The sequence below is a fragment of the Acomys russatus genome, chromosome 32, assembly GCF_903995435.1.
Source record: "Acomys russatus chromosome 32, mAcoRus1.1, whole genome shotgun sequence".
Taxonomy (NCBI): domain Eukaryota; kingdom Metazoa; phylum Chordata; class Mammalia; order Rodentia; family Muridae; genus Acomys; species Acomys russatus.
The window spans coordinates 5,765,454-5,777,555 of NC_067168.1; the positions used below are offsets into that span (position 1 = coordinate 5,765,454).

General features: G+C 38.7%; 1 protein-coding gene across 1 annotated transcript in view; it reads right to left on the reverse strand.

Annotated features, from left to right (window-relative positions):
* Mlip (muscular LMNA interacting protein) overlaps positions 1–12,102 on the reverse strand; it is a 140,236-nt gene that overhangs the window by 104,278 nt on the left and 23,856 nt on the right. Inside the window, exon 5 of the mRNA XM_051140834.1 lies at positions 2,527–2,598. Coding sequence (XP_050996791.1) covers positions 2,527–2,598 — 72 coding nt within the window. The remainder of the gene's footprint in view (positions 1–2,526; positions 2,599–12,102) is intronic.

Consider the following 12,102-nt stretch of genomic DNA (forward strand, 5'->3'; position numbering starts at 1 on the left):
GGCACCTGGGGGAGTGTCACTTCCCAATCTCTCCCAAGGCTTTACTCCGATCTTAACTTTTACCAAGGTATTCCAGGTAGAAAGTTGGGAAAGGATCTAGAGACCAACTCTCAGATGTTTCCCCAGTGGATAACTATGTAGATCAAAGCATTTGTGCATACAGAATACAAACTTTCAGACACCACATGTGTATAATTGGGAGTTGTTACCATAGACATATGCTACAAGAAATGTTACCTACTTAATATTGACTGTACATTGCTAAATATTTCCCACATACTTTCTACTTTTTAGATACCATACAAAAGCTTCATTTTCTGGATCATTCTAAGAGAATAAGAGTGAAGAATCATAAACCGGTTATCGAAATACCATCTGGCTGACAAACAATTAACATTTGACAAATGATAGCAACAGTATTTGAAACACTATCATTAACCATGTAAAAAAAAATAGGTTTAATGCAATAACTACTAAATATCCTAAATAAATCACCATAAAATAACATATGACATCTATAATTTCCCACACTTGGTAGACACTTTCACTTTGATTCTGATGTGACTCCTTCACGCGATTTCACTTGTATACATGTAATTAACTTATTAAAATATATATCATCCTATAATTTTATAATTGGTGATGTTTAAAAGGAAAATAAAGTACCTAGATCCATATGAAAGTTATTTAGTCATTAGGAGTGATCTCTAATCTCCTTGCTAATCAGAAGGGAGAAGGATAAAACCAATGGTTGACAGGAATGAAAAAAGGGGTTCATCTGGTGATAGAATCTGCATTGCTATAGCAGACATTTGGGTATTATATCTGGGTATGCACATTATATCGTAATGAAAGCTGATATTACTCAAATCTTAATCAATTAATGACAAAGGTATCCAATTGTACATATGATCTTATTTCACCTTTACTTTGGTTTTTGCAAACAGAGGAAGAAACTCTTTTTTTTTTTTTTTTTTTTTTTTTTCCATATGAAATATTATGATTTATTTCTGTTTGAATTGTGGGTGATAAATAATGGCCAGAAAAATAATACATACTGTGATTGTAATATGTGGGCCTTTTTTTGGGGCATCATTTTTATGTGTTTGTTTTTGAGACAGGGTTTCTCTGTGTAGCTTTGGCAGTCCTGGACCAGCTTTGTAGACCAGGCTGGCCTCGAACTCACAGCAACCCGCCTGTAGAGCATCATTTTTGAGGTAATGAAATTCATACTACATTTTTCTTTCTTTCATTATTGTTAATATTTTTCCATTGTTTTATCTGGTCAAACTGAAATTGTTACAAAATGGGTAACAATTGTTATTTATTTGAATAAATTTTAAATCATATGCATCCAACCTTGGTCTAACTCAATCCCCTAATGTATAACTGAGAATAACGAACCATTATTTTTGTTATTACACAATATAGTGGGGTGCTGAAACAGACGGTAAAAAATCTTTTTGCTTTTGATCATTGTTCCTGTGTGTTTGTGTGTATGTATGTCTTCATATGTCTGTGCTTGTATGTGTTCATGTATGTGAATGTGTGTGCACACACACATTCCCTCTTCCTGAACCAGCTGCAACAATCATCAGGTTGCAGGTATAGATTAATATAGAGGATTTTAGTTTCATAATGGTTCTTAGGTTTAAAGAAAGGCTTTCTTTAGTATAACCGTCTGCTCCCATCCTCGGCTTGTATAATTTTGGTGTTAGCAATTAGTGCATTAGGCTTTTAAATTATTTGCTGATCTTTTTTACATTGCCATTTAATGATTAGCCCAAAATCTACATAGTTCCACTTTTTATTTTGCACCTGAAAGGCAACTTCCTGCTCTCTACTCAGAAATTTCTTCATGCTAGACTGTAGAGCCTTCTGTCTTATCCCATAGGCTACAGCCCTATGATCCATCCCCTTCTCTTTCTACTGTTGGCCACTGTCCCCCACAACCAAGTGTTTCGTTTGAGGTTTTTACTTGAGATCTTGCTTTACTTGCCTGTTTAGGAATTCATGCCTGGTACCATTAATTGGCAAAACAAAACAAAACAAAACAAAACAAGAAGCCAGGTATCTGGCTAGATCATAATTCCTAAGAGAATTTAGCACTGTTATTCTGCTAAATGACCATAGTATTCACCTTATGTCCTAAATTTTCATTTTTATACACCTATGTTACTATGTCTTTCAGTCTTTTTTTTTTTTTCTTTTTTTTTTTTTTATTAATTTATTCTTAAACAAAACATCTTTTAAATTCATAAAGGAAGACATACTGAAGTCTCAGCCAAACCTCCAAGTCTGCTTGGCAAGACATCTGTGAGATCATATTCAAGCCCTAATGATAACAAGGATGTCAGCCATTATGTTAACCAAGATGCTTTCACCACAGTGTCCTAAACTAGGAGCAGTTTTGATTTTAGTAAAATAACTGGAAAAACATACATCTTCCAAGTAGAAGTGTTATACAAATAACGAAACAGATACTAGAAACATAAACATCACTTTTCTGTGAAGCCCAACACTGACCTTCTGTTCCAGGAGCAATGTGTTTGTAGGTATTGCTGCAAAAGCCTTGTAGCTTGGCTTGGTCTTGTATTGCTAGAATGGGTAACCAGAAAGCAAGAGTGGAGATGAAAAGGGAAAAGGATATGACATAACTCTAGACAGGTCTATCAAGCTAAAGGACACAATATCAGATGAAGGAAAGGGTTATTTTCCACAACTTGTTTCTGAAAAAGAAAAATTAGTCCACCATATTAATATTTTGTTAGAATGATAAGTCAAGAAACACCACAATAACATGCTACCCTGCAGATTCTGAGCAATTATATAGTACTCAGTTTTATTACTTCAAATATTCATTTTCACAACAGTATGCATAAATGTCTTAGTAACTGCATTTCGTCAGCAATGTACAGTTCTATAGATGAGATAAGAATTCTGTTGGATTCTCAAGTAAATATTTTTTTTATTTTTATATAGCTATTATTAGTAAATATGCCAATAATTTAATTGAGCTCTTGATACATATGTGTATCATTCATAAAAATGAAGATTATACTAAAAAATTTGGCAGCAGTTTCAGGTTGGTTAGATTTAATTTTTTAGGCAAGGTCTCTCTACATAGCCTAAGAAAGGCTTGACTTCCCTATGTAGCGCAAGCTGGGCCCGAAATTCACAATCTCCTTGTGTCTCCCTCCCAAGTGGTGGAATTGTTGGCTAGACCTCTATACCTGGCTGACAGATGTTTTTAACACAGCAATCTGGGCAACAATTAAATAGTATCAGAAACTCTACCATAGTGGGAATGAGGCCCAATCTCTTAATCTCATTTTTAGTGCTATAAATACTTCTGTTTTCTAATGAGTGATGTTAACAAAAGAAATTTAAAACATCCCAAATTTAAGTCAAACATAACTCTGGTTTGTTTTGGAGTTGTTTGGGAGAGTTGGAGATTAATGAAGCTGTAGAAATTAGGATGAGATAAAAATCTATTATTAAAAGCTCTGATTTGGTGTTACTCTGGTCTTGAGTTAGTTACCTAAATTCAAGGCTCCTTTTATACCAAATTCCCTACCTGAGGCAGCTTCTCCAGAGGCTCACAGCCAGCAGGGGCATGGCACAGCACTCCAAGCTGCCTCAGTTCCTTGAAAAGCAAACCAAAGTGTTAACCAATAAAAACTGGAGTTGTCAAAAAATAAAACCTAAGGGGAAATAGAATATATAATTATAGAGAGGTAGAAGACTGAAGTGGGTGGATTAAATCATAATAGAGATTAAATTAGGAAGAAATGAGCAAGGGAGGGGATATGGGAGTGAGAATTAACACTAAGGGCCATTTGAGGGGCTGTGTGTAAACTTGTTATTGAAAAGGCTTCTGCATATATCTATATGAGAAATAAATCTAAGTGGAGAAAGCAAATCATGGGGGAGACAATGCCCCAAACTAGACACCTTTCAATATCAAGTAATATCTCCTGTTCAGGAATAAGTTATATCTAGTTGAATATTGGCCACAGGGACCCAATGGGAAGCCCCAGACATCTCAGGCTAATGCCAGGGCTATTGGTTGCTGTCCTCAAACTGATGGTTGATGTCATCTTATTTCTGATGACAATATTAACATGTCTCCTTGGACACAGAAAAGTTGGGCTGTTGCCTAACTAGAGGTTTCACCATTCCTGGCTAGTGTTTATGGAAAGTAGCCCCATACAGTACCAAGGATGATGGTAGCCATCAACCCAGCTACAAACCCTGTGAACTATCATGGTGACCTGCCTACAAGACACACTGCTACAATGATGTCACAAAGACTGTTGGAGTGACTAATTACTACTGTTTGATTCAATTTAAGGCCATTTCCAAGTGGTGGAGCCCCTGCCTGACACATCTCAGGCAGCCACAAACTTCATTTTGCTAAAAAAAAAATACAATAAGTTCTAGTGACATTCTGCTTGGTGACTCTTTCAGCCTTCATCAGAGATGTCTCTTGCAACAGAAGAGGAACTAACACAGAGACCCACAATGGTCAGAGAATAAGAGATTTTTGAAACATTCAGTCCTTACTGAGATGACTTCATCAAGTCCCTCCTCTCAAGGCTCAGGAAGCTATAGGAAAGAGGGGGTGGAAAGATTCTAAGAGACAGAGGGAATAAATGACTCCAAGGAAACAGCATACTCCAGACACAACAGAACTGATGTACTTGTGAACTCACAGAACTTGTGGCATCAAGTACAGTGCCTGCACAGTTTCAAGTTATACTGGGTTCCAGGGCAGAGCAGGGAGTACACACAGGCTCCCGACCCTAACCAAGACACTATCTACAATTGAAACCTGCTTACAAAGAGGGTTCTTTTTCTCCAATAGACTCTAACTAGATATATTTAACATACTTTAGAGTAAGCCCTACACCCATCAGTAGATGGCCAACAAAAAGCAAATGCAATGGTATTTGTGAAGACAATTTAGGCTTTTGTGGGGAGGTGGGTTTTATTGGTCTTTTGTTTGTATAATGTGGTTTTCAATTTTGGGGTTTCGTGGTGTTTGTTTGTTTCTTGTGGGGTTTTTCCTCTGCTTGCTTGGTTGGGGTTTGTTTGTTTGTTTGTTTGCCTGTTTGTTTTTTAAGGAGAGAAAGGGTGTATAAGTTGAGTGCATTAGGAGGTGGAGAGGACGTGAGAGAAGTTGCAAGAGGAGAAAAGTATGACCAGAATATATTGTATGGAAAAATTTTTTCAATTAAAAAAAATCCTTGAATTTTCTGGATGTGATTAAAATAAACTTGGTTAAGCCTGTATGATGAGGTTGCATCTAGTACATTCATTTTCCTAAGAAGAGCCTGAGGAGAGAGAAAGCTTTATGGCAGACCCAGAGGAAGAACAACGGTGCGTATTGAAAGCCAAAAACATTCTTCTTGTCACTTTCTTCCTCTTCATTCTATTTACTATATTATATATAGTGAAACTAGCAACCAAAGGTCAGGATGTCAGGAAGCTGCTGTATTCTGTCAATCACAACCCCGCACTGACACTCACATGCAAATAATTGCACGTATTTCAATGCATGCACACACATACAAACACACACATGCATTTCTATTCATGCATATACCCATAATCTCATATAAACATAAAAACACAAAGAGACCTCCGAATACGAACACTGCTCTCATCAGAAAATAGGTTCTGTTTATTTATCTTGTACTCTCTTTTCTCCAAACACATCTTTGCTATAAGAAGCAGCAGCTTTGTAATCTCCTGTAAGCCTCCAACTCCCTTGGGTCCAGTATTCTCATCATCTTCTTCAGGCACAATTCCTGGAGGATCCCTGGGGTCAGTTCCAGTCCCAGTACCTACAGTGATCCCGCCACACTGCCACCTCTAGAAAGCAATGTATCTGGGTGAGGATTTAGAATGAAATTATAATTTCTTTATTAACAATGGGGGAAATTGCATCCATTTACAGAACCCTGAAGCTAAAGACTCATCGGGAAAATCTGAGGTCAAAGCATGTATCCTAGACTTGGAGCATTATTTCTATCTAGTTTCCTCTTAGAGGATTTTCTTCTTGTTTTAAACTATGACAATAAGAATTTTTATATTATTTCATGAGCCATTTCTGTTAGATGTGTCGTCTTTATCGTTATCCAAGACATACGTCAAAAATGGAAAGCTCTTACTACCAGATTCTCTCAATGTGGTAGACTAGAACATCCTGTCAATCTTACTGATACATATAACTTAGCTAATAGATTCATCAACAATTACCTATTGAGTGGCTACTCTCTGGCATACAGTACCTCTCTAAGACAGTGCCTTTCCCCTGATTTTTCAGCCTGAAAACTCACGCTTATTGCCATAAGAGATGCTTTTTTGGATTTTAGCGTCTTTCCTCTGAGTTTCCTCAATATTTTTAGATTTGAATATGGAGTTCCTTGTTCTGATTTGGAACAAATTTCTTCCCAGATTCCAAAGCTTCCAGGTGATACGCAAAGCTCATTGGTATAAATGTGAATTCTTTAGTATAACTCTAAACTGTTGTAGAGAAGATAATTTGAGATGACTTGAATTACAGCCTGAGCTATTACAAGAATCACCTTCAGTAGGGTGGGAAGGAATGGTTCAGTAGCTAAGTACCGACATGCCTCATAGAACGTAAGTGTGATCCCCAGAAACTACATAAAGGTCAAAGAGCCGATCTGACACCACAAAGGTGTACCCCAACCTCCACTCACTTTCACCACCACCCCACACACACATACATCATGTATACGCTCACACCCGTGTAGCATACCTGCACAATCATCATAAGCATTAAAGAGAAGAATCATATTCAGCTTCACATAGAAATGAAAACGCACCTCTAAGCATCTTTCTGAATCTGACAAACAGTGCAACGATATCCACTGTAGATCTGCAACTTGTAATTTGTATTTTCAGTTAAGCATCTGTTAAGTCCTGGCTGGCCCAGGACTAATATATCTTAAATATAGACTATTTCACAGCATAAAGAGCATGAGTTCCATGGTGTAAATTCTTACTGCAACAGTAACCAGCTTCTTTTTATATCTTTGAGTTTTCCAGGACCACACCCACTTCACTCCAGTCATTATCTTTGTGGTGTAAGATCTGAGATCAGCCTCAACTCAGAGCCCACTCGTAGGAGACACCCATCACATTATTTCTGCAGTGCTTGGCAACACAGTCTCTAATGTTTCTGATAACTGAACATGCAGGGTTAATGTAACTGGGATTGCTGGGCCCAGACCCTGGACCTTGGCAGGCCTGGCAAGGTAGGCTTTGTACTCTGCCCTCCTCTGTAAGTCAATTAAACAGACAAGTGATAGTGAAAAGCAGAGAAAGAAGACTTATTTAATGAGGCCATACTAGGAATGAAACAAAGATACCCAGCGGTAACCACATCCATCTTTGGGGTCCCGGTATGAGAGGTTCCAACGTAAGCAAATGAAAAGCAGTGTATATGTAATGAAACAGTCCTGGACCAGACGTGGCTTGCTCACCATTGCTTGTCTCTCTTGCAAATCATCCTGACAAGATGTCAACTATAAGGAATTTTCCCCAGAGACAAGTTATTCTTCCAGTTGACACAAGACTTCTGTCTTTTCTTTCTCTCAGCATGATATATCTGAGAAAATTCCAATTTTTTAGGGCCCCTTGCTTCAATAGTCTGATGGGCCAAGTATCTCTTTAGACTGCCTTCAGATTGCTGCCAGGATGTTACAGTCAGGACCCATGCCTAACAGAACACTTGAAAGATGCAGCTTCTAATAAAATTTGTCTGTACACTGCTTTTCACAGGAATTCTACCCATATCTGATTTATCATTTCTGTGACTTGAACATCCCAAATATATTAAACTTATTTCATTAGAGTATTTTTTTTCTGCCCCTATTCAACTGCTAGGTCTTTTAGCAGAGAGATTTTATATTCTTTCTCCTCTTATTTTATTATCTTATACTTAAAACCAGCTTAGCACAGAACAAATGTGCAGCACGCTTTGCTTGTATGAGTATCGGACTAAAAATGTAACTGAAGATTACAGTAAAATCCAAAGAACATGAAAAGGTACACGCTTTGTTCTTCACCTGTTGTTCTGGCCCGAGACAACCCTGACCATCAGGAGCCTCTCCTTCCCCATCAAACCCTCCCCAGGAACTTCCAACGCTAAAGTTCTACAGGCATCATTGTTGGTGTTGGTGTTGGTGTTGGTGTTGGTGTTGGTGTTGATTTGTGTGTGTGGTTTGGTTTTGGTTTTTTGTTGTTGTTTGGTTTTTTTGTTTTGTTTTGTTTGAAACAGTCTCTCACTCTGCAGTCCTGGCTGGCCCAGAAGTTACAGTGATCTGCCTGCCTCTGCCTTCAGGGTGCCTGCTGGATTAAAGGTGTGCACCACCACACTCAGCCTTATTTTTCTTCTTGATGTGAAATAGTAACATTTAAGTCATGAACTTGGAACCTGTTTTCTTTTTCCATTTTTTTTTTTTTTTCAAAAAATGTATCCGGGGCTAGGGAGATGGCTCACTGGATAAAGTGCTGGCTTCTCAAACAGGAGGAACTGAGTTGGATTCCGAGCATGCAAAAGCCAGGTGTGACTCCACGCATCTGCAACCCCAGCACTTGGGGCAGGGGTTGGGGGGGGGAAATGGGGCAGGGGCCAGTTACAGGAAGAACCCGAGGACTCTCTGGCCAGCCAGTCAAGTCAAAATGGTGAGCTGCCCCATCTTAAAATATATGGTACAGAGCAAATTGAAAAAGGTTGTGTATCATATTATCAACAGCTGAGCTACAGATGTTCATAGCAGGTGAGGACACACATATACACATGATTACATCACACATATATATACATACACACACACAAATTAGTTGACACACATACACTCAAGATTATATCACACATACACACACACACACACACACACGTCAAAAAGAAAAATAAGAAGTCTCTTCTATAATCAAATTGAACAACTCCCCAATTAAACAGCAAGCACTCCCCTCGGATGAAAAAGACGCTTTAATCAACTACTGACACGTGAGTGTGATGCATCACGAAGAAGACCTCAGTGTCCATCTGGAGAAAAGACAAAGAAATGGGAAACAAAACTACTCAGTATTGAGATGGGAGTGACAGAAGTAAGGATAAGAGAATTATGTCCTAAATTAGTCCCCTAAAAATCACAGGAAACATATTAAGAGTACAAAAAAAAAAGTTAGTGACAGAAAAGTTATACAACTTACAAAATATAAACAAACATCTTTACTTTCACTTCTGTTACTTGGCCATGACTTACCTAGACAGTTACCATCACCACCACCACCCCCAAGGCCTTTTTACTTCCTTGCTTACCCTTGTATATTCCATTCTTTATACACGTCGAGATTGTGTCACCTAGTTATTCAAAAGCCTCCCAGAACTTAGAAATAAAACCCTGCTACTGAAGGCCCTGCACTCTTCAGACACAGGACTGAACAGAATTGAACTGGAACTGGAAGCTTCCTCTTTGAGAACTGACTCTCCTTGTATCCAAAGGTGCTATGGAAGCTTCTAATGGAGGAAAGCAATCGCTAGTCCTACCCAGTCTTCTAAGCTACAAACTCACTAGTGAGCAGCCAAGCGAGATATTGCCAATGGTGCAATAGTGGCATTTATTTATTTATTTATTTATTTATTTATTTTGGTTTTTCGAGACAGGGTTTCTCTGTGTAGCCTTGGGTGTCCTGGACTCGCTTTGTAGACCAGAGTGGCCTCGAACTCACAGCGATCCACCTGCCTCCGGAGTGCTGGGATTAAAGGCGTGCGCCACCACACCCAGCTGCTGCAATAGTGGCATTTTTATCCAGGGAGTAACCAACAGCTGTCTAAAAAGACACAAGACTTTCATTCAAGTGGGAGAATCCATGCCTGATACTGTAACCCTAGCCAACTACCCTAGGGTCAAAGACCCCAGAGAAGAACCTACTGCTATCATTTTTTTTAAAAATAAATATAACATCTAAATGTATTCTAACCATGTATGCTTATACCCACAAATCAGTGCAGCTCTCACCACTCTTCAAAGAAGGTTCCTTCCACAGCAGACGGAAGCTATTAGAGATGCACAACTGGCCATAATGCAAAGTATAAGTAATCACGGTAGCTCAACCTCAACTGCTACATCTGCAATGCAACCCCTACGTCTTAAGGCTCAAGGAGTCTTGAGGAAGAGTGGGTGGAAAGATCGTAAGAGGCAGAGGACTAGGACGCCTGCTGTTAAACAGCATCTTCTTGACATCACAAGAACATCCTTCCCGTGAAATCTCAGCAATATGGCTGCCTAAATATTATCCAGCATGACAACATGGATGGGAAATTTTTCAGACAGTTAGGTCTCTAGATGAAGAACCGCAGCCATTCAATGGTTACTGAGAGAGGGACAATCAGTTTTCTTCAGAAGGAAGTCCTGTGATGGGTAAAGTCACACAGTCAGCCCTAAGCCCATCTGTATACAAGCATCTATAAATGATACTTAGTAAGATGTCATTAATTGAAGACGGAGTGGGGAAGCGTAGGAAGAGGTGTGGTGGGGAAGAGAGATGTGAAAACCAGGTGGGCACTGTACTTGTATGAAACTTTCAAAAAACATTTTTAAAACTTCAATTTAAAAAAAAAAAATGAAAAACCTCCACCAGCTTCTTGCCTTCCTCAAAGTGAAAGTCAGAGACTTTATAGCAGAATCTGGCTTCCAGCCCATCTTCCTCAGACAACGTCAGAAGTCAGCATCCTCTTGATGGCTATAGGGTCCAGCACCTGCTCCAAACCTGGTCCTGCTACCTACCAATCAAGTAGCTATTAATCTCAGGGGTTTTCCTCACTGCACACTTCCTGCGTGATGACTTCTCAAAGACACATAGCCCAGCCATCTGACACAGATCTGTAGTGACTTTCTCCATAACCTCTCCACCCTCCAAGAAGTTAACTGACTTTAAATTTGGGAAATGATTTGTTTCTCCTCCACCACACAGTGCAAACCTCCTTTCTTGTTGTTGTTTTGTTTCGTTTTCACTATTCGTAATGTTTATGGCTTTGGAAAGCACCGATTAGAATGGCAATATCTGTTTATTGAATGAGTGACCTAGATTCATTTTTTAGCTCATGTTTCCTGTCACTCATTTCTAAAATGATATTTGGTTATACAACACAAGGGAAGTCGCATCCTGTCTGCTGCACTGAGTGTTCAGTGTAGCAAAATTGGAAATGTTTTGATGCCTTAAAGGACTGGGAGTTTAATAAATAGGGCACTGGCTATAAAACCCTGTGCAGCAATAAATACGCCAACTGATCCCGTAAACAAGTTGAGTCCAGATAGCTTCAAGCCAGACCATCGGAAGCACTCATTTGGAAGAAATTTGAAACCACTTTCAGTGTGCACTAGATTATATGAGATTTTTGATATAATATTCTCTCCAATTCTATGTGAAACATCGTGGTAGCTTACTAGGAGGGGAAATATCAAACTATTTTTAAAATGACAACCAATTATATTTGTAACTCAAACCCAACTTCGAGTGAATGTTGTATCCCCATCTTTCCCAAAAGGAGAAATTGCCTCAAACAATATAGAAGCTGACCAGAGAACAGTCTGAGTAATACTCAGGGAGAGGCCAATCATGTCTAGGCCATGAATATAAAACAGAATATATTAAAGCTACACCTGAAATTAGCATGTAAATTATACCATATTAATGCAATATAATTACAGCAATGACAAAGGAGCCTCAAACATGTTTTCTTTCTGAATTCATCTCAGCACGCTCTACCTAGCCATTTCATTTTTATTTTAGTATCAAAGGATAGGAGGTAGAGCCCAGACTTTGAACTGATTTTTTGCAGGCATTTCTGTTTCAGTTTGTTGACTACCTGTGTTTGAAGACCCCTATCTGTTTGGTGCATAACTTTTTTTTTTTCAACTTCAAAAGAGCACTTTGCTTGGATTGGCACCACCCTGGAAGGACTAAGGCAAGACACAACTCATGAAAGCAAATTAATTCTTTGGTGTCTCAGAGCTTTTGTCATTGCCTCCTGTGAAGTAATTGCACCAATTTAAACAA